Consider the following 25,802-nt stretch of genomic DNA (forward strand, 5'->3'; position numbering starts at 1 on the left):
GCAGCCAGGCGCTGGGCAGCTCACGGCACAGAGTCACGGTGTTTGCAGGCTGAACCGTGGGCTCTTGAGCCTGTTTCTCCCCATCCCCAAGGCGCTGGCTGAGGCCTGGGGAAGGCCACAGGCACCCATGTCACCATCCCAAGCAGCCCCTGCAGCGCTTGCAGCCCCTCTCGGGCACCAAAGTCCCCTGTGTGCATGGCAGGAGGGCAGGGCATGATCCAGCTCTGGGACACGGCGTGTCACAGCCCGGCCTGGGAGAAGCAGTTGCCCTCTCCCAGCCTGGCTTCTGGGAGCCTTTGCACCCACTGCCCCATTTTGCTTTGGGAGGGCTCTGTCCTGCAGGTGCCCTCTCCTTGTTCTTCCTTGCCTGTGTGCAACCTGCTGCTGGTGGAAGGAGAAGGCGCAGCTGCTTCATCAGCTTCCCTGAGGTTCATTTAGCAGTGGAATTGGTGCTGTGGCAGGGGACCCGAGGGGCAGTGTGTGGGAGAGCTGGAGGGAATGGGATCATCGCTGTCCCCAAAAAGCCATCAGTGTCTCCATCACACTCACTTCTTAATCCCAGCGGCGTTTTCACGCCTCAACCTATTCCCTAGAGCCTCCATGTTCCTGTTCCAGGAGCCAGCTGGAAAGGACTCGACCAGCCTCTCCAGCCGCACCGGACATCAACAGCCCCCAGCCCGATGGACAGGACTCAGCACCCAGTGCTCGACCTGGCACATCTGGTCAGAAGCAAGAAACGCCGGAGACAGCAGTCATCAGAATGATGACCTTTTAGTTGTAATAAGTTAGTTAATAATTAGTGTTCAGTTATTTAGTTAATAAAAACCCTTAAAATTCCAGGCCGGGCCTTGTCTCACCAGCCTCTCTCCTCCCCGCTCTCCCTGGGGCTCCTTCAGCTCCTTGCCCCTGCTGTGGCTCTGCCTCCGGGCTGAGCAGGTCGAGCCCGGGCCAGCCCTGAGGCTGCTGCTACTCCCGTGGCGTCTGCGGGGCAGCTCCGAGGCTCCGGGCCCGCTGCGGCAGCAGGAGCAGCGCTGCAGAGCCCGCGGCCCTGAGGGGCTGGCAAGCCACGGGCAGATGGCCATGGGGCCCGGCGGGCACTGCTGGCGCTGCTGCTCTCGGCTGCCGCCTGAAATCCTTACAGGCAGCCCTGACGCCGACTCAGGAGCCGCCTGGAACCGTGCCCGAGGGCTGGCCCCGGCCCCCAAGTGCGCACTCGTCCCCTCATCTCTGCACTGGCACATCCCGAGCTCGTGTGGCAGCCTCCTCCTCCTCCTTTCTGAGGGACAGCGTCAGGGGCTGGCCCAGCGGCTTTCCTCCCGCACTGCGGCAGCCCCTTGCCCACAGCTCCTGTCAGCAGCCGGAGCTGCTTTCCTTTCCAGCCGGGCAGCCCCGCCGTGTCCCGCAACCTGCGCCGGATCCTGCCCAGTGCCGGCGAGACCCGGCGGCTGGGCCCGGCCGTGCCGGGCAAGAGCAGCTCCCTAGGCGGGGGAGCACAGGGGGACATGGGGGGACACACGGGGGACACACGGCGGGCAGCGCTTCCCCGTGTCCCCATTGCCGCAGAGCAGCGCCGTGTGCCGGGGCTGGCACGGAGCCCAGCACCCAGGAATGTCTGTGCTCTGACGGGAGAAAGGACACTGCAGGCATGCTTCTCACTCACCATGGCGTGCAGCAATAAAACCTTCGGCCAGTTCATGGCAGTTCATGGCAGTTCATGGCAGTTCATGGCAGTTAATGTGGCAGTCAGTGGTACCTTGAGAGCGCAGTAACAAATCAAGGCGGCCCAAGGTATTGATGGGGCTCTGTGGACACCTAAAGTAGAATGTGTCATAAATGCTTATGGGTAATAAAGAAATAAATAAATAAATGCCGTGGGTAATAAATACTTACACCATCTGGAACCATGCCTGCACTTTGGTGGAGCTCTCCCCCGTGCAGGCACAGCTGTAGTTGGGCTTCGCAATAAAGAAATGCCTGATTCTGAATACTGCATTTTTGTTAATTTTTATTCCTGAATTTCGGTGACAGGTGACCTCCACCATTGTCCATCCTGGAGCAGGGCCAGGGCGAGGGACAGTGCACGCTGCTGCCCTGCCCAGAGCTGGCTGGGTACTGTACATGTGCACATAACACCCGATGTCCTGGGATCCTACTACCATTTTCCTTCAGAACACTCTCTGAAGTACTAGAGGGAGATTTCTTGAAGATGTTTAGGCTTTGTGTGTGCACAAAACGGCCTGCTGAAGCCAAAATGAGCAGGAAAGCAAGGAGCAGAAGACACTGAGCTGGTAGAAAGGGACAAGAGAAAAGAAGAAATGTGACCATCCCTCCCGTGGCACCAGCACCGCAGTTAACAGCAGCCTGTGAGCTGCAGGAGGGCACCGAGCATGCTGGGCAGCATCAGCCTGCTCCCTGCTTGCCAGAGGGGTGGACAACCTGCCCTTTCCCCCTGGATCTGCTGTGGACAAGTCAAACACGGGGTAGTTTTGGGCAGGGCAAAGCAGCCAACGACTGCGTGAGCCAAGTTTCACTCCTGGTCCCTGGGGCAGGGGCCTGGCTGGGCTGAGCCAGACGACAGGGCATGAGCAGCTGGTGCTCAGAGGTGGCAAGTGCCCCTGAAGGGCACCGGTGCCACTGCTCCCCATCAGCGTGCAAGAACCAGAGCATGGAGCCTCTCCCTCTTGCCGAGCTGCTCCCCCTTTGCTCTCCCCGTTGCTGGCAAGGAGCGCCCACTCCCTGCCCTGTACTCACCCACTGCTCCCTGTGGAAATGCCCTCTGGAGCGCAGAGCTCTGCCCTGGCTGGTCACACGGAGGGATTTGTAGTGCCCTCTGTGCTGGGCAGGCTGAGTGGGTTCTCTGAATTAACTCCATCCTGTCCTTCTTTCACCCATACAGAAGACAACATCCACAGCCAAGGTCTCCAGCTGGAATGGAGCCTCCAAAGAAAAAAGTGAAGAAGGCAGACAAGCCAGCTTAATTCATGTTCTCCATTCTTAATTTATGTTCTGTATTAATGTTCTAAATTATTGGTTCTTCTTTTTTATTCTAACTTCCTATTCCTATTTCATTGTTCTTTATTCATTGTTCTTATTTCATGTTCATCATTCATTGTTCACTTCTTGTTCTTGTTGTTCTTCACTGCTCTTATTTCATCTTCCTATGTCTCTTACAAGACATATTTGAGCAATAAACAACACAGCACTGAAATGAACTTACTTTGCTCTACTTTTCCCTAGATGTGCTGCTTATTACAAGCCTTGTCATGTCCCTGGAGATTAACTTCATTGGTCACTACTGCAGACAGTGCCTTTGATACTGGTTTTCTTTCTCATACTGTATGCAATAAACAGCTCAAGAAATTAGGGACAAGAAAAAATCATGAAGGGTGAAAAAAACAAACGGAGGCAAGAGTGATTAGAGACCTTAAAGCTAAGAAGATGTGCCAGAGAGGATTTGCAGGCGTCTCCCATGTTCACATGTCGGACAAAGAAACAGCAGAAGGTGGCTGACAAGGTCAGCGTGCAGGAAATATATTCCCTTTCCATGTTGTCAGGTTTCCCAATGCTTGAAAGCCGATTTGAGAGTCCTCGATGGTTTATTTCCTCTGCCGGCTCATAAGTCAGCTCTGTATCCCCTCACCCAAAGGTTGCTGCTGTAGAGTTTTGAAGCAGGAAGGAGAAGGGGTGAACGGAGCGTGTTTTGGAAAGGGGCAGGTGGGGGTGGATGGCAGGTGTTCAAGGGAAGAACTTGGCTTGTCTTCCCACACAATCTTGGGGACATTGGCAGGAGAAATGATTTCATTGTCTTCTTTATGGACTGTCAAGCTGACATAAAACCTGACTTGGAGGAAATGGTACAAAGGCTTCAAAACCTGACTTGGTGGAAATGGTACAAAGGCTTCACCCACGGAGACTCTCTGCCCTGAACTCCTGAGGAGAAAGGAGTCTGTGCCCCAACAACCCTACAGCTCAGCCAGGGGCTCATGGGGCTCCTCCTGCACCCCCAGCATGAGGAACAGCACCCCACTGCTTCCCTGGCAAAGGCTGATCCCAATGGATGCTCCAAACCAGGCCCTGGCTTTGCTGTGCCAAAGCAGCAATGGCCATGTCTGAAACCCAGGGGAAAGCAGCAGGTTGGTGATTCTCTCCCAGGGACTCAGCTCTGTGGGGCTGCTGGCCCCCCTGCAGCCTCTGCCCAGGAGCTGCCTGGGGATCCCTCTCTTGCTGAGGAAACAAACATTGAGGTACCCTGGGCTTCATCTGGGGCTTTGTGGTTGTGTCAGTGCCCTGCCCGTGGTGACTCACACTGACAGTTCACTGCACAGCAAAGCCAGGCTTAGTGCCTGCTCCACAATGCAGGAAGAGACTGAGAACATGAGGTGCCACAGAGCAGGACACTGACACAGCAGATGGAGAAGTGGCTTCGCTCTAACTCAAGTCTTAAACTGATTAAAAGAAATATAGTGAGGCTTCTCCTGTCCTGTGAGACTTTCAGGCACCTTTCAGTCACTAAAGGGCTTCAAATGGGCTGGAGAGGGACTTGGCACAGGGGCCTGGAATGACAGGACAAGGGGGAGCGGTTTCACACTGTGAGACAGCAGGGTTAGACTGGGTTTTGGGAAGAAATTCTTCCCTGTGAGTGTGGTGATGCCTTGGCACAGGTTGCCCAAAGGAACTGTGTCTGCCCCATTCCTGAAAGTGTCCAGGGCCAGACTGGATGGGACTTGGAGCAACCTGGCCAGTGGAAGGTGTTTCTGCCTTTGAGGTCCCTTCCAGCCCAAGCCATTCCATTCCATTCCATTCCATTCCATGACTCCATGAGTCTGTGACCCAGTGGCTGCCAGGGATGAGGTGTGCTGCCTGGCAACAGGAGTTGTGATGAAAAGGGGCATGAGCAGAGCAAGCTCCAGTCTGTGACGGACAAGGGATGAGGAAGGAGCCTGCTGGCTACTCCACCTTTTTAACATCACTTTTGCTCATTCCTTTCATTATACGTTTTAGCATCCCTGACAGGCCCAACTGGGCAGGAAGGCTTGTGACAAATCAGGGACAGAGTGTGTGCAGTCATGGCAACATCCCTGGACACACTCAGCCTCTCCCAGATGCTGGATCTCGCCATTGGGACACCCCAGAAGGGATCTGTTCACTTTGCAGCCTTGAGAAAACTGCTGCAGGCTGTGCTGGAGCACCTGGATGTGCAGTACCTGACAAGTGAGGAGCCATGGCCAGGCCAGCTGAGTGGCCCCTCACTTGCTGATGTGGCTGCTGAAGTGAAAGAATTTAAGAAGGAGATGAAAGAGTATAAGAAACACACGTCCAAGGTAGAGGCTCTTCCCCGCCCCTGGGCACTCCCCCAGCAGACAGCCCCTCTCTGCTTCCTCACACAGCCGTGCTTGGCTCTGCCCTCACTGCCCTGGCAGAGCCGCTGGCAGGGGCTCTTTGCTGTCTGGATGGGCTTCAGTGCTCTGGCACTGAGCCCGGCTGGGGCAGGTGGCACTGGGACTCTCCCTGCTCACCTGGCTGTGCCATGGGCTGCCCGTGGCAGGGTGGGGCTCTTTGGGGTGTTGCTGCCCTGGCCATCACCTCTGACATCCCTGATTCTTGAACTGCTTCACAGGTTCTTCGCGAGGAGATTGGTGGGATAAAGGCAGAAAATTCCCGCATAGCAGAGAACCTGAAGAAGTTCCAGGAGGCACAGGTCTGTGCAGACCACTGAGGTGGTGAATGTCGTTTTGCCTCCACTCCTCATATCTGATACCACTTTCTCCTACAGTCCGGCATGGCAGAAAACATGAAGAAGATCCAGGAGGCACGGGATGAGGTGAGCTGCTAATGGGAGCAAGTTTTGGGTCTGAGACAGCAGCCCATACCCTCTGCTCTGCTGGCTGGACGCACGGACCGCGCTGCCTGCAGAGCCCTGCCAGGCTGGCTGCGCTGGTCCCTGAGCTGTTCCCCCATGCTGAGCATACCATGTTAGAGGTTAATGCCCTGCAGGTCCCCTCAGAACCATCCCAGGGGATGGCTAACACAACCTCTCCCTCCTAGGTCACATCCCTCTCTGAGAATATCACTGAGGAGATTGACAGGATAAAGGAAGCACAGAACCACACAGCACAGAAGATTAAGGAGTTGGCTGCCTCAGTAAGCTGTGGGGTGATGTTACCTTTGAGCTGTCATGAAAAACCTCAATGTGACTCCAAGAGCATGTTTTGGGGTCAGGGTCTCAGGACTGTGTTGGGGGCCCTGGGGCTTTCTGTGCAGCTGAATGACCTCCACGCTGGGACAACATGATGGCTGTGCCCTGACTCTACTGTCACTGGTTTTCCCAGATTAAGAAGCTGGAGGAAGACCTTAAAAAGCTGAGGCAGGATGCAGCGAAGTGGAAAGAAGAGAGCAGCAATGAGATCTCTCAGCAACTCGAGTAAGGGGACAGGAGTGGGTTTCATACCCTGGGGGGCTGCAAGGGAGCCCAGATGGTCTGGCTGCATCCTGGTTTGTGGGCACAAGGTGCCCAGCAGCCCTGCAGGGGTAACCCTGCCCTTGCCCCCATCCCGCTGGCCAGGGCTTTGCTGGAGGAGACAAAGCGTGAGCTGCAGAAGATGGGAGAGCAGCAGGAGATGAGGAAGGCCATGCTGGAGCAGCTGGTGACTGAGATAACCAACAAGGTGAACGAGCAGATGAGGTCCTGGGGGAGCATTCCCAGCCCTCCTGGCTTGGTGCAGTACTCCTGGCGGGGTTCCCAGCCACATTCCCCAACTGGCTGGGGCCACTGAAGCCCACAGCATGCAGGACTGGTGGTTCCATTCATCCCATCTCTTGAGCTGATTCCTTTTGCCTTTCCTGCAGCTGGCTGAGATAGGGGAGATAGTGAAGAGTGTGCAGGAGGAGAAGGAGAAGGCAAAGGCAGAGTGCTCCAACTGCACCTTTGACATCAATGAGCATTTGGGGGAGCTCCTCCGGCGCTGTGAGAACCTCCAGGAGCAGGTGGAATCCCTGGAGTCCCGGCAGATGGCTGTGGGCAAGCTTGAAAAGATGATGAGGAATTGGGGCCAGGTAGGCAGCTGGCAGCATGGGGGACTGAGGACATCCCCTGGGGTAGACCCAAACTGCCCAAACTGGCCTGGACCAGTCAGTGGCATGGACGGAAATGAAAGCCTTGATGCAAATGTCCTGTTGACACTGAGAGGTCTTGGCCACTGTTTGAGTAATGTGGGTCTGCCCCTGTGGAGCAGCCAGACCCCCTTTGTTCAGCAACAAATGTTTTTCCTCCTTGGAGCAGAACACACAGCAGATGCAGCCCGAGGATGCAACAGCTGTACAGATGCAAAGGGACTATGAGAAGCTCAGCTTCATATCTGGGACCCTCCAGAAGGACTCTGAACAAAAGCAGAAAGAAATCAAAGTAGGTGGCTGAAAATCCTGTGGTATCAAAAAATCTCCCAGGCTCTCCTTGTGATTCCAGGCAGGATCACAAGAATGTCTCCCTGCTGACCTTTTCAGCACTGTGCTGGTCCCAAGTGCATTTCCTCAAGGTTTTTGGGCAGGGGGAGAGGGGTGTGTTCCCCTGGCCAGGATGCAGCTCCAACCTTACTGCGGTACGATCAGTTCCTTTCTGTGCTGAAAGATGCTGTTCCAGTCTCTGGAGAAGCTGCAGAAGGAGAAGGCAGATCAGCAGGACATGCTGGCAGCAATGGACATGGTACAGTCTAGAGGGGCCTCTGTACCAGCCCAGGGGCTCCCGGGCAGGGTGACAAATGCCCCTTGCCCTTGGGGGATGGGGGGCAGAACTGGTGTGGGGAGGGAGAATTTCCTGAGCTCAGGGGGTCCCTCACCCTCCAGATGGTGGGACCAAGCTCACCAGGCTGACGGGGCAAATGGGGCCACAGCAGCCTGAAAGGGCCATGCTGGCCTGGGGGAAGCACTCCTCCCTCTCCCCTCACACACGTTGGCCCTGCCTGTCCTTCCTCATCCCTTTCCCCACTGCTCTCCTGCCCTTCCCCTCTGCTAGAAGGCAGACAAAGCTGCCTTGGGCAGCAAAGTCAATTGCAGCCAGTTTGATGTCACTATGGAGCGTCTGGATGAGAGGATGCAGGAGTTGCAGAGCCAGATTTCAGGCCAGGAGCAGCACTGGAACAATACGCAGCAGCAGATCAGTGATGCAATGGAAGAGAAGGTGAGGGGTACCTGGTCCCCACCTTGAGGAACTGGCACCTTTGGGACTTGGCAGCCTGAGACAGCATCCCTCTGAGGATCCCCCTCCAGGCGTTTCCCTGGAGAGCTCCATGTCACCTCCTGGGGCAGCTGGCTGAGGCTGTGCACCTGTTCACAGCTGGATCGCCTGGAGTTGAAGACTTTCCGTAATCAGATGGAGGAGACATGGAAGAGAAGTATTGAGGAGATCAGGAATGAGATGAAGCAGGGTGACAGTGGTGCTGGGATTAAGAAGTGAGTGTGATGGAGACACTGATGGCTTTTTGGGGAGAGCGATGGTCCCATTCCCTCCAGCTCTCCCACACACTGCCCCTCTGGTCCCCTGCCATGGCACCAATTCCACTGCTAAATGAACCTCAGGGAAGCTGATGAAGCAGCTGCACCTTCTCCTTCCACCAGCAGCAGGTTGCAAACAGGCAAGGAAGAACAAGGAGAGGGCACCTGCAGGACAGAGCCTTCCCAAAGCAAAATGGGGCTGTGGGTGCAAAGGCTCCCAGAAGCTAGGCTGGGAGAGGGCAACTGCTCCTCCCAGGCAGGGCTGTGACACGCCGTGTCCCAGAGCTGGATCATGCCCTGCCCTCCTGCCATGCACACAGGGGACTTTGGTGCCCGAGAGGGGCTGCAAGCGCTGCAGGGGCTGCTTGGGATGGTGACATGGGTGCCTGTGGCCTTCCCCTGGCCTCAGCCAGCACCTTGGGGATGGGGAGAAACAGGCTCAAGAGCCCACTGTTCAGCCTGCAAACACCGTGACCCTGTGCCGTGAGCTGCCCAGCGCCTGGCTGCTGCCCGCCAGCTGCTGCCTGTGTGCTGCAGGGCTGTGGCCCCAGGAGCTCAGCCAGCCCTCTTCCCTCACCCTCCTCAGGCAGCTGCCAGTGCCTTTCACGTGCCTGTCCTGTGACCGCATGCTCACCGTGCAGGTTCCTGGCCAGTGAGTAGCACCAGGGCATGGGGCAGCGGGGCTGGCATGGGGGAGATGGGTGCCAGCAGTGACCCTGCTGGACACAGGGGTGCCAGTGTCTGCTGGGGAGGGGCTGATGTGGGGAGCCCCCTCTGCAGCCCTGCCCATCAGCAGGGGCTGTGGGCACTCATCCCAAGTGCTACAGGCAGCGGGATGCCATGGGGTACAATACCATGGGTTTGCGGGTGCCGCCTCCAACAGGAACAGGTTGTTTGTCCCCTGTCACACCCCTGTGACTCCTGCCCTCCCCAGGTACCCCAAGATACTCCCATATTTGCAGCCACTGCGCCCTGGCAAGGAGCCACAGCACAGCCAAAGGTAAGGGCCCTGAGGACACATCCCTGGCTCCTGGGGTGCACCGTAGCCCTGCCACAGCAAGGAGGGCTCTGCATTTGTGTGGGACAGGCTATTGCTCCCTGCTTGCGGCTCCTGCAGCAGGTGGACAGGAGCTGGCAGGGACATGCCCCTGCAGGCAGCACTGCCAGTCTCCTCCCTGGCATAGCAGGGTGGTGCCCAGGGTGCCACAGGGCTGGGCACTGAGGATCCTCTGCCCCATCCCACAGGAGGCCAGTGGTCCGTGGCGGTGGCTCCCATGTGCCACAGAGCTCTGGCGACCATCAGAGCAGCAGTTTCAAACTGCCACCAATTCAGGATTGTCTGCGGAACAAGGCATTTCTGCAGGGACTCGTGACCCGCCCCAACAAGGTAGGGATGATGAAGGTGAGGACATGGCATGTGTACTGGGGGCGGGCCGGGCGATGCTGAGGATTCTGGGTGAATTTGTGCCTTCAGTTTCCTCGGGCACAGCTGCTTTGGGAGGGTTGCTAGGGAATGCTGGACTGGAGACTGCCTCTCAGCCAGCTGCTCTCTCCTTCCCAGCCCAGAGTGGCCCAGCTGCTGGGCAGGGGTGGACACGTGCCGAGGGGCCGCAATGACCAGCTTGCTGTGGTGACCAGGACACTGGATGAGCCAGGTGTGGCCCTGTCAGGGCACGGGGAGCAGGGGGACAAGAGACTGGCTGTCTGCTGGGTCTGCACCTGCTCCCTGCGGGTCTCTGGCCAAGCAGGTGACCCTCCTGCTGCCCCGTTCTGAGCTGGCTGAGCTGACCCAGACGGGGCAGCCCCGGGGCCTGGGGGCTCAGCCTTGCCTCTCCCCCAGGCCCTGCCACCTCTCGGCATCACCGGCCAGGCACGGCCCCCCGACACGTCTCCAGGGCACCAGGGCTCCTCCAGCCACTCCAGCCCCGGGAGACTTCGACAGCCCTCAAGTAGCTGGACAGGACTGGGAACCCCGTGCTCCACCAGGGACATCGTCTCAGCAGAGAGAAAACTCTTGGACAATTGTTGTCTGAGAAATAACATTTTCATTCTATTACGTTAATAAAAAACCTTCTGAAAGACACGCAGAGCCTTTTCCCATGGCCTCTGAAAACATTGGGATAAATCAAAGTGTCCTACACTATTTTTACTATTAGTTATCAGGCATTACTTTATTCCCAGCACTGGGGTACATGGGAGTAGCTCCACTCAGAATGCACACCCACTCTCTAAACTTTTCACTACGTATTTTCAGCAAATAAATTAAAGCTCACTGCTTATAAATTACATATTTCTCTTCATTCATTAATCTCCTATCATCCATTTGTTATTGATTTCTCAGTTCTCATGCTGCTGCCAGATGAACAATTGCTTGCTCCTGGCGGGCTCCACACTATGCTCATTTTGCCAAGTCCATGGAACCACATCATCAAAAGCAGGATAAACTTTTACCAAGAGGGGAGTCAATCTACAGCCCATCGATCTAAGCTTTCACTAATTAAATAACTGGCCAGCTTTACCAACTTTTCTCCTCATTTGCAAAGAAGCACCATTTCACCACGTGGTCAGGTATGACTGTGGGTTCACCGACCACCCGAGACTGCCATGGAGACTCCCTGGGCAGAAGAGTGCATGTGCTGAGGGGAGGGAATGTATAGTCATGTCTTGGGGGAAATTATTGCCATATGTATGTTTCTTCTGAGAATAGTTATGAATATGATGACAAATACAGTATTTCAACAGGGGCTTTTCCTGTACACAGCATGTACTCTCTGTGCAGCCATCCCCCATACATCTGGCTTTGCAGTAAAGAATGCCTAATCCCTAATATGAAAAAAATCCCTAATATGAAAATTAAAGCATTTATTTCTTTCTGTTTGTGATAACAATGTTAATTGGTCCACTTTTCAGTCTTTTTATTATGTGTAGTGTTTTTCCAGATATTGTTTTCACGACACTAAGAGCAGAATTCTCCTTTTTCATTTCTTCTTTACCTCTGGTTTCCACACCTTGTCCTCACACTCTACAAATTCTGCATTCCTGGTGTCCAGTTCTCAGCCCCATTTCTCTACCCCAATCTTTGTTCACTGAATCATGTCAAGGTTATCTAGCAAAACTTAAAAGTTCAGTGATTTTCCCAAATGGTGTTCCATTAATAGCAGTTTGTATAAAGTCTTGCTACATGCTCCAGTGGAAAACTGCACTGCTAATGATTAAGTGAAGCCATTATTAACAGACTTAATGAAAACAAATAATAGGAATCTCAAATTAGAAAGTTATATCATTTCCAACACATCCCCCCTTTATAAGTGACCTTATTTCTTTTAGGATTACTTCCACTTAAATCATTGGATATTTAGAAAGACTTAAGACACTAAAATGCAATAATTCCTATTAAACTACTTAGTAAAACTTTTTGGCAAAACTTATACTATTTTAGATCCAGGGCCATTCAATTTTGCCAGCATTTTGTCTTGGGCTTGTTATTCTGGGGTTACATTTGAAAGGTCACACATTTTGGTACAGCAACTATTGGGATGCTTTTCTCTGCCAGCCCTTTAGCAGCTTTATCTGCCAGTCGGTTTCCTACACTAACTGATGTATTTCCTAATGGATGAGCTTTACAATGCATGAGAGCCACTTGGGCTGGTACCTGAACACATTCTAGTAATTGTCTGGTAATGTCTCCACCTTTGACAGAGGATCCTTGTGCTGAAAGGAGCCCTCCTTTGTTCCAGAGAGCTCCGTGGGCAGGTACTGCTCCAAAGGCACGGTTAGCATTAGCCCATGTGTTCCCATTCTTCCCCTGAGACAATTCCAGGCTGCCATAGACTGAGCAGCTCAGCCCTGTGTGCAGAGGTGGTAAGAGGTAATGGGACGGCTTGGATTGGGCCCTACTGCACAGCCAAACTTCTGCTTTCCTTTGCTCACAAAGCTGCTCCCACCTGTGGACAATTCCCAGGCCGGATCTTCTACCAGAGGATCTCCTCTGCTGGAGTGAAGCTGCTCAGTCGTTGGAACACAGGCATGTTGTGAGGCTTCTTGACTTTCTGGTACAGATTCCAGGAACGTGGCTGGGTGCAAGGCAAAGGAGTTGTTTGCAGTTCCCCATCATCCTGCTCCAACAAGACAACTTGATACTTCAGCATTCGACTTGGGGGTCACCAGTGGCCTCCTTTGTGTTCTAGAACAGAGAGGACCAAGGGGGGAACATGAGCAGTCATTATCTGGCCCATGGTCCATTCGGGGCTTCTTGGATTAAAGCGCAGCTCCTGCTCCAAGTCAAAGGCAGTTAAGGGACATCCCTTAACTTACACTGTCCACTTGTTTGGAAAAATATCTTATGACCCTTTTCCATGTGCATAACCTCTGAGCTAACACCCGTAGTGCAACACGTCAGTGCTCATGAACAATCTGCTCAAGAGGCTTGCTCAAGTCAGGTAATGCCTGTGCAGGGCTGACATTAGAGCTCTCTTGGGGTCTCTGAAAGCCTCTGGTATTCTGGGGTCCACTGTAGCACCTCCTTGGTGTAGCACCTCCTTGGTGTAGCACCTCCTTGGGCGATTCTCAGGGTCTCATATAAAGGTCTTACCCATAGGCCAGAATTAAAAATCCTGAGCCCACACCAACCACCCATTCCTAGAAATATTCCTAACTTGCAAACAGACCTTGGCTCTGGAGTTTCACAAATCCCCTCCACCCTTTTGGTTGCAAGGCTTTGCTGTCCCTGGGAAATGAGCCTCAGGTAGGTTTGGCATTAGGGCACTTCTTTGACACTTTGGGCCTTCTTCTTGGATACCCTGTAACTGGCTTGTCTCAGAATGTTCAGGAAACTTAAGAGTCATTTCAATGCATCCAGCTTGAGTTCCATTAGCAATTAAAGTATCACCTGCATACTGCAGCAAAGGGGTATCTTCATTCTCCTTTTCCCATTCTGAAGTGACTGCCAGAGCCCTGGCCAGCTCTTAGAACTCCAGCACCCCACCAGCAATAGGGATCTGCCTGGGTATGGGGATTTACCAGAGACAGAACCTTTACAGCCACTTGCTCTAAGATGCCAGATAGAAGCCACATCAGGAACCAGGCAGAGGAGAAAGCTGTCTGTCTAGATGTTCCACAAGGAACAGCTTATTCCAGGTGAAAGGAGCTCACACAAAGAGCCCCAGGCACTCCTGTGCAAGGGGCTTTGTACAGATACAAATCAGGGGGTGGATACAAACAGCAAACCAATAGGGAATCCTCAGGGGAGGAGTGAGGGGATTACATCAAGCATCTGGGGCCAGTTGGGGTAGGAGGGTGCAGAGGATGGCTCACATGCGCCAATGGGGCTTCCAGGAGTAGGGGGATTCCAAAGGGATGTTGCGAACAGGGATTGGCCCGAGAGTTAAGGGGCAGAGAAGGTTCAGGAATAAGGGGCTCGGTTGCCTTGACAGGCAGGGAAAGAGCTGGAACAAGGGGTGGAGAATGACATGAGGGGCAGCTTTGAGGGAGGGTAAAACCCAGGGGTAAACCATCTCAGGGAGAACATGAGGGCACGAGGACAGAACGACGCACGTAAAAAGGAATCAATAAGATAAATTCAAAGCGCAACACCATCCCTCCAATTCTTTTGTCAATTGGTTTTTGTCTTGGGGTGTGTCGTGGGTTAAGACGGAAGTGAGTTTTTTGGGAGGTTGTGGTCAAACCAGTCAGTGCTTGGATTTGAATATTGGCACCTGGTTTGGCCACCGAAGGTATGGACTGCCTCTGAGAACACAGGGGGTTAAAAGCAAGAACTGCCAGGAGAACTCTCTCTTAGTTTCAGTCTGTAAAGGAGCTCAGAGCTCCCCTGCCCAGCCGGGGCTGGCTGGGGGAGGGAAGCCATGCGGCCGGGTGAGGTAGGCCGGAGCCTCGGGCAGAGGAGGGGAGTGAAGGCCTTGCAAGATGGAAGGGTGGAGGAGACTGAGAAGCATCGGGCCCCCCTCCTACCCCACGGGAGACAGAGAGAGAGAGAGCCAGTGCCTGTGCTGCCTTGGAATTCAGTATCATGGACTGGCAGCACGGCCGGCCAGAAGTGGGGGATGCGGCGAGAGAAGGTGCCCGGCAGCTGTGGGAGTTCTGGGCAGGCAGAGGCCCAGATTTTAACCCCTTTGTAAAATAATGGAAACCTTACAAATACTGATCCTCCTGAATGAGAAAGAGGAGAGAGAGATGAAGCATGAAGAAATGGGCAAGTGTGAGGAAAGTTGGTGCATGTGAGAGATGTCAGAAGAGGTGAGAAGAATCCTAGGTGGGCAGAGATGATGGATTGGCCTTGAGCTGGACTCTCTCTTGTATGGCCATGGACAGACCCATGTTCTTCCTGTGACTCAGAGACTGTATTTAGGGGGAGGCAATGCCTTGGAGTCAAGAGTGAAGCAGTGGCGGGAACAGAGATGGCTGAGGAGGGTGTGGGATGCCCTCTGTCTCCAGGAGGGGAAGATCTCTGTTCATGAGGCCCCTCGGCCCCAGGGGTTTAAATTTGGGGGGGACTGGTGTCCTGAATTTGAGAGACTGCTGCTTTTGGAACTGAGTGGAGCATCCTTAAACGGGGAGCCCTAAAAGCAGTCCTGGCCCATGTGCAGTGGTGAGAGCACTGGACATGGAGGGAAGAAGTCACGAGGGCCGATGTTCTCTGGGTGGTGCCACGAGTGACACGGAAACACAAGAGGTTTCAATTGTGTTTCTGGGGGAAGCCTATGGTGCAAGGGGGGACTCCTCTCTCCCTGATGGATTTGAGGGTTGATTATTTGAGGGGTGATGATGGACTGATTATGTGAGAGATGGTGATGGCCTGGAAATCTATGGTGTTATTTCATTCTGTGGAGAAAATGGAGGGGAGGAGGAGAAATGTATTTGGAGGGTTTTCATTCTTAGTTTTGTGTTTGTTCCTTTTTAGATGTTGTAATTAATAAAATTAGTTTCCTTTATTCCTGAGTTGGAGCCTACTTTGCTCTGTTCCTGATCACATCACACAGAAGCCACCAGAGAAAGTGTATATTCATGGAGGCACTGGCACTGTGGCAGAGTCAAACCATGACAGGGTGACAGCATGATACTGTGTCTCCTATTGTCTGCTTTATGCCCAGACATGGGTCTTGTAACTTTAAGCTAGGTCTGAGAGAGGGGTGCAAAGCCAGTGGAATTCTTTTGGTGTGGTTTTCCAACATCCTGCCCCAGGCTCCCTCAGATGTGTTGTGCAGCACAGAGGGAGTACATCTTGGCTTTCAGCTGGCTTCTCGTTTCTTTGACAATGGCAGAAGTTTTTCCAGGACTGTGGCTTCTTCGCCTGGAACGGTTTTTGCTTTTCCCTGGTCTGAAGCAGTAGAACATCGCCGGCAGCCCTGTGCCTTGGCCCGCAGGGGAGGCCCTGGGATGCACATCTCGGCTCTGGACTCGGGAGGAGCCGAGCCACGCCTACAGAAAGAGCTCTGAATCCACCAGCCTACCCCACAATGAGAAGGCTTGAATATCTAACATTATTCATTCTTTTTCCCATGCCTGCCTGCACTCTGTGTATTAAATAAACAGCTTTGTTCAATTTCCTCCAAAAATTTCCTTGCTGTGGGAGGGAGGGCGTGCTGAAACCTGTTTTCTTTAGAGGAGATGTTTCCTCCTAACTTGTCTCAAATTGAGACATTTCTCAAATAATGTGGGGTGATTTTTGAACCCTGGAGGAAGAACAGTCCACCTCAATTGGTTTTCATGGCCCATCAAGGAACGTTCCAGAAACAAGAGTGACTCACATTCCCTTAGTGACCCATCTTCCAAAATTTAGCAATTCATTCTTCTAACCCTCTTCTACCTTCTAACTTCAAAGAATAATTGTTCTGCCTGACCAGTCTTCCATCAGGCTCCAACTGAATCCTTACTGGTTCCAGTGTCTTGATTTCCCTGGAATTCCATTGGTGCACACCAACACAGTGACAGTGTTTTCTCCCTCCTCCCACCAGGGATGTGCAGGCGGGAAATACTTGTCCAGCATTCCCTGCTGAATATTCTGAGCATGCCCTCTCTCAGGCTCTTCCCCCACTTTTGCCATTACCACAATTCCTCCACCAGGAGTTAACAGTGTGTCTGAACGTCCTTCCTAAAATCCCAGGGCTCTTTGCCTTGAACCCACTGGATTAGGGCATCAGAGGATCTTCCGGAAAAATCTTTGGAGTGCACTGGAGACCTCTCGATCCCATCAATCCATGGAGCAAAAGAAGGAGGAAAGTTCCACCTGGGTCATTAGCAACTGTCACCAAAACCAGGATAAATGAAATCCTCAAACACTATCCTTTTAGTTTTGGCAAGTTGGGCGTTACTTTATTCTCCTCAGGACGAGTGGAGCGGATAGTTCGAGCCACACACACAGAAAAAATTTTGACTTAGTTATCTGTTTTTTGCAAACAAAGGAATCAATGGTCATCCATTCTCAATGCCATCATTCTCTTCATTACTTTGCATTCTAACTGCTGTTGGGCTTCACCCATGGAGACTCTCTGCCCTGACCAGCGGCAGCAGCAGGGCTGGCCCGGAGGCAGAGCCACAGCAGGGGCAAGGAGCTGAAGGGGCACCAGGGAGAGCGGGGAAGAGAGAGGCTGGTGAGACAAGGCCTGGCCTGTAATTTTAAAGGTTTTTATTAACAAGATAACTTAACGCTACTTAACTAATTATATACTAACTTAATACAACTAAAATATCATCTTTCTGATGACTGTTGTTACAGGCGTTTCTCGCTTCGGACAAGATGTCCCAGGTCGAGGACTGGGTGATGAGTCCTGTCCATGTGGCTGGGGGCTGTTGATGTCCGGCAGGACTGGAGAGGCTGGTCGAGCCCTGGGGCCCGTGAGACCTGTCGGGGAGCTGTTCGTGGCTGGTGCTCTCGTGAGGCGGCAGGGCCTGGGGGTGAAGTGAGGGTGAGCTACCACAGGTGCTGGCCCCACCCACCAGAACTCAAGCACTTGTCCCACACTGGCCATGGCCATTTTCCCACCTCACTCCAGCTCCAAGCTCAGTTACCCCATGTACCAGTCCTCCCAATCCATTCTGCCCCTTCCTTCTTACCCCAGACGCAAAATACCCATGCCACATTAGCCAGATCTGCACACAGAGCCTTATTCATTCTACGGCCCGTACCCAGCAGATAATCAGCCCCCTGTTCATTATCCCCCATGCCCTAACGGGGCCATACCTGATGCGTCCTCTGTCCTGATTGCCATACGATGCTGGTCATTACGGCTCCTGGAGATGTGTCCGTCACTGGGCTGCAGCAGGGTCACACTGGGCTGAGGAGGAGAGGGCAGCTGGCTGCAATGCAGGGCCCAATCCAGCATCCCCCAATGAACCTCCCAACCCAGGTCTCCCTGGGAACTGAAGGCACAGATTGCCGCTGGATAGTCAGCAATGCCATCAAGCCTCAGTCGCCATTCTGTGTCCCCACCTTCATCATGCCTACCTTGTTGTGGAGTACCAGGAGACGCTGCAGCTCTGCACTTGTATATGGAGAAGCCTTGATGTTCTGCATGGTGGAGCTGCGGCTCTGATGGTCCCCAGAGCTCTGCGGCACACGGGGGACCCTGCCATTGACCAATTGCCTCCTGTGGGATGGGGCAGAGGATCCTCAGTGCCCAGCCCTGTGGCACCCTGGGCACCACCCTGCTGTGACAGGGAGGGGACTGGCAGTGCTGCCTGCAGGGACATGTCCCTGCCAGCTCCTGTCCACCTGCTGCAGGAGCCCCAAGCCCATCCACCCGGCTGGATCTGCTGGCTCTGTCCCCACGGCCAGGTGTGCTGGCCAGGGCCGTGGCAGGTCCCTGTGCACAGGACACCAGCTGGCAGGAGCTGGCCTGTCCCAGCTGCAGGGCTTGGTTTTGGGAACTCCTTTCACAGGAAGCACACAACTCCCCACCAAACTTGAGCTCAAATTGAAAACAGACACAGCTCATCAGATGTGCTTTCAGCAACCTTGGGACAGAGATGTGGGTGAGACAGGGCAGGGCAAGGCAAGGAATGCAAAACCCCCCAGGCCTGGGGCAAGCACTGGCCCTCCACAGCTGCCTTCTGCTCCCCGGCTCTGCCCAGCCCCGCCAGGGTCATCTGCCCCAGCCCAGGTGCAGAGCCCTCCTTGCTGTGGCAGGGCTACGCTGCACCCCAGGAGCCAGGGACGTGTCCTCAGGGCCCTTACCTTTGGCTGTGCTGTGGCTCCTTGCTGGGGGGCATTGGATGCAAATAAGACAGTGTCTCGGGGTACCGGGGGAGGGCAGGAGTCACAGGGGTGTGATAGGGGACAAACAACCTGTTCCTGTTAGAGGTGGCACCCACAAACCCATGGGATTGTACCCCATGGCATCCCGCTGCCTGTAGCCCTTGGGATGAATGCCCACAGCCCCCCCTGATGGGCAGGGCTGCAGAGGGGGCTCCCCACATCAGCCCCTCCCCAGCAGACACTGGCACCCCTGTGTCCAGCAGGGTCACTGCTGGCACCCATCTCCCCCATGCCAGCCCCGCTGCCCCCATGCCCTGGTGCTACTCACTGGCCAGGAACCTGCACGGTGAGCATGCGGTCACAGGACAGGCACATGAAAGGCACTGGCAGCTGCCTGAGGAGGGTGAGGGAAGAGGGCTGGCTGAGCTCCTGGGGCCACAGCCCTGCAGCACACAGGCAGCAGCTGGCGGGCAGCAGCCAGGCGCTGCACAGCTCACGGCACAGGGTCACGGTGTTTGCAGGCTGAACCGTGGTCTCTTGAGCCTCTTTCTCCCCATCCCCAAGGTGCTGGCTGAGGCCAGGGGAAGGCCACAGGCACCCATGTCACCATCCCAAGCAGCCCCTGCAGCGCTTGCAGCCCCTCTCGGGCACCAAAGTCCCCTGTGTGCATGGCAGGAGGGCAGGGCATGATCCAGCTCTGGGACACGGCGTGTCACAGCCCTGCCTGGGAGGAGCAGTTGCCCTCTCCCAGCCTGGCTTCTGGGAGCCTTTGCACCCACAGCCCCATTTTGCTTTGGGAGGGCTCTGTCCTGCAGGTGCCCTCTCCTTGTTCTTCCTTGCCTGTGTGCAACCTTCTGCTGGTGGAAGGAGAAGGTGCAGCTGCTTCATCAGCTTCCCTGAGGTTCATTTAGCAGTGGAATTGGTGCCGTGGCAGGGGACCCAAGGGGCAGTGTGTGGGAGAGCTGGAGGGAATGGGATCATCGCTGTCCCCAAAAAGCCATCAGTGTCTCCATCACACTCACTTCTTAATCCCAGCGGCGTTTTCACGCCTCAACCTATTCTCCACAGCCTCCATGTTCCTGTTCCAGGAGCCAGCTGGAAAGGACTCGACCAGCCTCTCCAGCCACACCGGACATCAACAGCCCCCAGCCCGATGGACAGGACTCAGCACCCAGTGCTCGACCTGGCACATCTGGTCAGAAGCAAGAAACGCCGGAGACAGCAGTCATCAGAATGATGACTTTTTAGTTGTATTAAGTTAGTTAATAATTAGTGTTCAGTTATTTAGTCAATAAAAACCCTTAAAATTCCAGGCCGGGCCTTGTCTCACCAGCCTCTCTCCTCCCCGCTCTCCCTGGGGCTCCTTCAGCTCCTTGCCCCTGCTGTGGCTCTGCCTCCGGGCTGAGCAGTTCGAGCCCGGGCCAGCCCTGAGGCTGCTGCTGCTCCCGTGGCGGCTGCGGGGCAGCTCCGAGGCTCCGGGCCCGCTGCGGCAGCAGGAGCAGCGCTGCAGAGCCCGCAGCCCTGAGGGGCTGGCAAGCCACGGGCAGATGGCCATGGGGCCCGGCGGGCACTGCTGGCGCTGCTGCTCTCGGCTGCCGCCTGAAATCCTTACAGGCAGCCCTGACGCCGACTCAGGAGCCGCCTGGAGCCGTGCCCGAGGGCTGGCCCCGGCCCCCAAGTGCGCACTCGTCCCCTCATCTCTGCACTGGTACATCCCGAGCTCGTGTGGCAGCTTCCTCCTCCTCCTCCTCCTTTCTGAGGGGCAGCGTCAGGGGCTGGCCCAGCGGCTTTCCTCCCGCACTGCGGCAGCCCCTTGCCCACAGCTCCTGTCAGCAGCCGGAGCTGCTTTCCTTTCCAGCCGGGCAGCCCCGCCGTGTCCCGCAGCCTGCGCCGGATCCTGCCCAGTGCCGGCGAGACCCGGCGGCTGGGCCCGGCCGTGCCGGGCAAGAGCAGCTCCCTAGGCGGGGGAGCACAGGGGGACATGGGGGGACACACGGGGGACACACGGCGGGCAGCGCTTCCCCGTGTCCCCATTGCCGCAGAGCAGCGCCGTGTGCCGGGGCTGGCACGGAGCCCAGCACCCAGGAATGTCTGTGCTCTGACGGGAGAAAGGACACTGCAGGCATGCTTCTCACTCACCATGGCATGCAGCAATAAAACCTTCGGCCAGTTCATGGCAGTTCATGGCAGTTCATGGCAGTTCATGGCAGTTCATGGCAGTTAATGTGGCAGTCAGTGGTACCTTGAGAGCGCAGTGACAAATCAAGGCGGCCCAAGGTATTGATGGGGCTCTGTGGACACCTAAAGTAGAACGTGTCATAAATGCTTATGGGTAATAAAGAAATAAATAAATAAATGCCGTGGGTAATAAATACTTACACCATCTGGAACCATGCCTGCACTTTGGTGGAGCTCTCCCCTCTGCATGCACAGCTGTAGTTGGGCTTCGCAATAAAGAAATGCCTGATTCTGAATACTGCATTTTTGTTAATTTTTATTCCTGAATTTCGGTGACAGGTGACCTCCACCATTGTCCATCCTGGAGCAGGGCCAGGGCGAGGGACAGTGCACGCTGCTGCCCTGCCCAGAGCTGGCTGGGTACTGTACATGTGCACATAACACCCGATGTCCTGGGGTCCTACTACCATTTTCCTTCAGAACACTCTCTGAAGCACTAGAGGGAGATTTCTTGAAGATGTTTAGGCTTTGTGTGTGCACAAAACGGCCTGCTGAAGCCAAAATGAGCAGGAAAGCAAGGAGCAGAAGACACTGAGCTGGTAGAAAGGGACAAGAAGAAAAGAAGAAATGTGACCATCCCTCCCGTGGCACCAGCACCGCAGTTAACAGCAGCCTGTGAGCTGCAGGAGGGCACCGAGCATGCTGGGCAGCATCAGCCTGCTCCCTGCTTGCCAGAGGGGTCGACAACCTGCCCTTTCCCCCTGGATCTGCTGTGGACAAGTCAAACACGGGGTAGTTTTGGGCAGGGCAAAGCAGCCAACGACTGCGTGAGCCAAGTTTCACTCCTGGTCCCTGGGGCAGGGGCCTGGCTGGGCTGAGCCAGACGACAGGGCATGAGCAGCTGGTGCTCAGAGGTGGCAAGTGCCCCTGAAGGGCACCGGTGCCACTGCTCCCCATCAGCGTGCAAGAACCAGAGCATGGAGCCTCTCCCTCTTGCCGAGCTGCTCCCCCTTTGCTCTCCCCGTTGCTGGCAAGGAGCGCCCGCTCCCTGCCCTGTACTCACCCACTGCTCCCTGTGGAAATGCCCTCTGGAGCGCAGAGCTCTGCCCTGGCTGGTCACACGGAGGGATTTGTAGTGCCCTCTGTGCTGGGCAGGCTGAGTGGGTTCTCTGAATTAACTCCATCCTGTCCTTCTTTCACCCATACAGAAGACAACATCCACAGCCAAGGTCTCCAGCTGGAATGGAGCCTCCAAAGAAAAAAGTGAAGAAGGCAGACAAGCCAGCTTAATTCATGTTCTCCATTCTTAATTTATGTTCTGTATTAATGTTCTAAATTATTGGTTCTTCTTTTTTATTCTAACTTCCTATTCCTATTTCATTGTTCTTTATTCATTGTTCTTATTTCATGTTCATCATTCATTGTTCACTTCTTGTTCTTGTTGTTCTTCACTGCTCTTATTTCATCTTCCTATGTCTCTTACAAGACATATTTGAGCAATAAACAACACAGCACTGAAATGAACTTACTTTGCTCTACTTTTCCCTAGATGTGCTGCTTATTACAAGCCTTGTCATGTCCCTGGAGATTAACTTCACTTGGTCACTACTGCAGACAGTGCCTTTGATACTGGTTTTCTTTCTCATACTGTATGCAATAAACAGCTCAAGAAATTAGGGACAAGAAAAAATCATGAAGGGTGAAAAAAACAAACGGAGGCAATAGTGATTAGAGACCTTAAAGCTAAGAAGATGTGCCAGAGAGGATTTGCAGGCGTCTCCCATGTTCACATGTCGGACAAAGAAACAGCAGAAGGTGGCTGACAAGGTCAGCGTGCAGGAAATATATTCCCTTTCCATGTTGTCAGGTTTCCCAATGCTTGAAAGCCGATTTGAGAGTCCTCAATGGTTTATTTCCTCTGCTGGCTCATAAGTCAGCTCTGTATCCCCTCACCCAAAGGTTGCTGCTGTAGAGTTTTGAAGCAGGAAGGAGAAGGGGTGAACGGAGCGTGTTTTGGAAAGGGGCAGGTGGGGGTGGATGGCAGGTGTTCAAGGGAAGAACTTGGCTTGTCTTCCCACACAATCTTGGGGACATTGGCAGGAGAAATGATTTCATTGTCTTCTTTATGGACTGTCAAGCTGACATAAAACCTGACTTGGAGGAAATGGTACAAAGGCTTCAATACCTGACTTGGAGGAAATGGTACAAAGGCTTCACCCACGGAGACTCTCTGCCCTGAACTCCTGAGGAGAAAGGAGTCTGTGCCCCAACAACCCTACAGCTCAGCCAGGGGCTCACGGGGCTCCTCCTGCACCCCCAGCATGAGGAACAGCACCCCACTGCTTCCCTGGCAAAGGCTGATCCCAATGGATGCTCCAAACCAGGCCCTGGCTTTGCTGTGCCAAAGCAGCAATGGCCGTGTCTGAAACCCAGGGGAAAGCAGCAGGTTGGTGATTCTCTCCCAGGGACTCAGCTCTGTGGGGCTGCTGGCCCCCCTGCAGCCTCTGCCCAGGAGCTGCCTGGGGATCCCTCTCTTGCTGAGGAAACAAACATTGAGGTACCCTGGGCTTCATCTGGGGCTTTGTGGTTGTGTCAGTGCCCTGCCCGTGGTGACTCACACTGACAGTTCACTGCACAGCAAAGCCAGGCTTAGTGCCTGCTCCACAATGCAGGAAGAGACTGAGAACATGAGGTGCCACAGAGCAGGACACTGACACAGCAGATGGAGAAGTGGCTTCGCTCTAACTCAAGTCTTAAACTGATTAAAAGAAATATAGTGAGGCCTCTCCTGTCCTGTGAGACTTTCAGGCACCTTTCAGTCACTAAAGGGCTTCAAATGGGCTGGAGAGGGACTTGGCACAGGGGCCTGGAATGACAGGACAAGGGGGAGCGGTTTCACACTGTGAGACAGCAGGGTTAGACTGGGTTTTGGGAAGAAATTCTTCCCTGTGAGTGTGGTGATGCCTTGGCACAGGTTGCCCAAAGGAACTGTGTCTGCCCCATTCCTGAAAGTGTCCAGGGCCAGACTGGATGGGACTTGGAGCAACCTGGCCAGTTGAAGGTGTTTCTGCCTTTGAGGTCCCTTCCAGCCCAAGCCATTCCATTCCATTCCATTCCATTCCATTCCATTCCATTCCATTCCATTCCATTCCATTCCATTCCATTCCATTCCATGACTCCATGAGTCTGTGACCCAGTGGCTGCCAGGGATGAGGTGTGCTGCCTGGCAACAGGAGTTGTGATGAAAAGGGGCATGAGCAGAGCAAGCTCCAGTCTGTGACGGACAAGGGATGAGGAAGGAGCCTGCTGGCTACTCCACCTTTTTAACATCACTTTTGCTCATTCCTTTCATTATACGTTTTAGTATCCCTGACAGGCCCAACTGGGCAGGAAGGCTTGTGACAAATCAGGGACAGAGTGTGTGCAGTCATGGCAACATCCCTGGACACACTCAGCCTCTCCCAGATGCTGGATCTCGCCATTGGGACACCCCAGAATGGATCTGTTCACTTTGCAGCCATGAGAAAACTGCTGCAGGCTGTGCTGGAGCACCTGGACGTGCAGTACCTGACCAGCCAGGAGCCGTGGCCAGGCCAGCTGAGTGGCCCCTCACTTGCTGATGTGGCTGCTGAAGTGAAAGAATTTAAGAAGGAGATGAAAGAGTATAAGAAACACACGTCCAAGGTAGAGGCTCTTCCCCGCCCCTGGGCACTCCCCCAGCAGACAGCCCCTCTCTGCTTCCTCACACAGCCGTGCTTGGCTCTGCCCTCACTGCCCTGGCAGAGCCGCTGGCAGGGGCTCTTTGCTGTCTGGATGGGCTTCAGTGCTCTGGCACTGAGCCCGGCTGGGGCAGGTGGCACTGGGACTCTCCCTGCTCACCTGGCTGTGCCATGGGCTGCCCGTGGCAGGGTGGGGCTCTTTGGGGTGTTGCTGCCCTGGCCATCACCTCTGACATCCCTGATTCTTGAACTGCTTCACAGGTTCTTCGCGAGGAGATTGGTGGGATAAAGGCAGAATATTCCCGCATAGCAGAGAACCTGAAGAAGTTCCAGGAGGCACAGGTCTGTGCAGACCACTGAGGTGGTGAATGTCGTTTTGCCTCCACTCCTCATATCTGATACCACTTTCTCCTACAGTCCGGCATGGCAGAAAACATGAAGAAGATCCAGGAGGCACGGGATGAGGTGAGCTGCTAATGGGAGCAAGTTTTGGGTCTGAGACAGCAGCCCATACCCTCTGCTCTGCTGGCTGGACGCACGGACCGCGCTGCCTGCAGAGCCCTGCCAGGCTGGCTGCGCTGGTCCCTGAGCTGTTCCCCCATGCTGAGCATACCATGTTAGAGGTTAATGCCCTGCAGGTCCCCTCAGAACCATCCCAGGGGATGGCTAACACAACCTCTCCCTCCTAGGTCACATCCCTCTCTGAGAATATCACTGAGGAGATTGACAGGATAAAGGAAGCACAGAACCACACAGCACAGAAGATTAAGGAGTTGGCTGCCTCAGTAAGCTGTGGGGTGATGTTACCTTTGAGCTGTCATGAAAAACCTCAATGTGACTCCAAGAGCATGTTTTGGGGTCAGGGTCTCAGGACTGTGTTGGGGGCCCTGGGGCTTTCTGTGCAGCTGAATGACCTCCACACTGGGACAACATGATGGCTGTGCCCTGACTCTACTGTCACTGGTTTTCCCAGATTAAGAAGCTGGAGGAAGACCTTAAAAAGCTGAGGCAGGATGCAGCGAAGTGGAAAGAAGAGAGCAGCAATGAGATCTCTCAGCAACTCGAGTAAGGGGACAGGAGTGGGTTTCATACCCTGGGGGGCTGCAAGGGAGCCCAGATGGTCTGGCTGCATCCTGGTTTGTGGGCACAAGGTGCCCAGCAGCCCTGCAGGGGTAACCCTGCCCTTGCCCCCATCCCGCTGGCCAGGG

General features: G+C 54.4%; 3 protein-coding genes and 1 long non-coding RNA gene across 4 annotated transcripts in view; 3 read left to right on the top strand and 1 right to left on the bottom strand.

The window, feature by feature from the left end:
* The window catches only part of LOC135283848 (uncharacterized), a 250,559-nt gene that overhangs the window by 30,898 nt on the left and 193,859 nt on the right, over positions 1 to 25,802 (bottom strand). The window lies entirely within an intron of this gene.
* The window catches only part of LOC135283855 (uncharacterized), a 40,474-nt gene that overhangs the window by 5,044 nt on the left and 9,628 nt on the right, over positions 1 to 25,802 (top strand). The window contains exon 2 of the long non-coding RNA XR_010349453.1: positions 14,677 to 14,739. This is a non-coding gene — a long non-coding RNA (uncharacterized LOC135283855). The remainder of the gene's footprint in view (positions 1 to 14,676; positions 14,740 to 25,802) is intronic.
* On the top strand, positions 4,155 to 6,859 carry LOC135283885 (polyamine-modulated factor 1-binding protein 1-like). The gene is made up of 5 exons (XM_064395027.1): positions 4,155 to 5,821; positions 6,046 to 6,141; positions 6,330 to 6,421; positions 6,563 to 6,682; positions 6,847 to 6,859. The coding sequence occupies exons 1-5, from the start codon at positions 5,780 to 5,782 to the stop codon at positions 6,857 to 6,859; spliced, it is 363 nt and encodes a 120-aa protein (XP_064251097.1). The 5' UTR covers positions 4,155 to 5,779.
* LOC135283728 (glutamine-rich protein 2-like) lies at positions 6,734 to 8,229 on the top strand. Its single transcript, XM_064394796.1, has 4 exons — positions 6,734 to 7,053; positions 7,280 to 7,402; positions 7,625 to 7,699; positions 8,009 to 8,229. Exons 1-4 carry the CDS (start codon positions 7,009 to 7,011, stop codon positions 8,198 to 8,200), a joined length of 435 nt encoding a protein of 144 aa, XP_064250866.1. The 5' UTR covers positions 6,734 to 7,008; the 3' UTR covers positions 8,201 to 8,229.

The sequence above is a fragment of the Passer domesticus genome, chromosome 19, assembly GCF_036417665.1.
Source record: "Passer domesticus isolate bPasDom1 chromosome 19, bPasDom1.hap1, whole genome shotgun sequence".
NCBI classification, from domain to species: Eukaryota; Metazoa; Chordata; class Aves; order Passeriformes; family Passeridae; genus Passer; species Passer domesticus.

What these genes read in the sequence shown, in the direction of transcription:
- LOC135283728 (XM_064394796.1), top strand. Translation starts at nt 7,009, where the DNA reads ATGGCTGTGGGCAAGCTTGAAAAGATGATGAGGAATTGGGGCCAG. An exon ending in AAAAGCAGAAAGAAATCAAA is followed by an intron (nt 7,403 to 7,624) that starts GTAGGTGGCTGA and finishes CTGTGCTGAAAG; the next exon opens with ATGCTGTTCCAGTCTCTGGA. An exon ending in TGCTGGCAGCAATGGACATG is followed by an intron (nt 7,700 to 8,008) that starts GTACAGTCTAGA and finishes CCCCTCTGCTAG; the next exon opens with AAGGCAGACAAAGCTGCCTT.
- LOC135283885 (XM_064395027.1), top strand. Translation starts at nt 5,780, where the DNA reads ATGGCAGAAAACATGAAGAAGATCCAGGAGGCACGGGATGAG. An exon ending in TCCAGGAGGCACGGGATGAG is followed by an intron (nt 5,822 to 6,045) that starts GTGAGCTGCTAA and finishes TCTCCCTCCTAG; the next exon opens with GTCACATCCCTCTCTGAGAA. An exon ending in TTAAGGAGTTGGCTGCCTCA is followed by an intron (nt 6,142 to 6,329) that starts GTAAGCTGTGGG and finishes TGGTTTTCCCAG; the next exon opens with ATTAAGAAGCTGGAGGAAGA.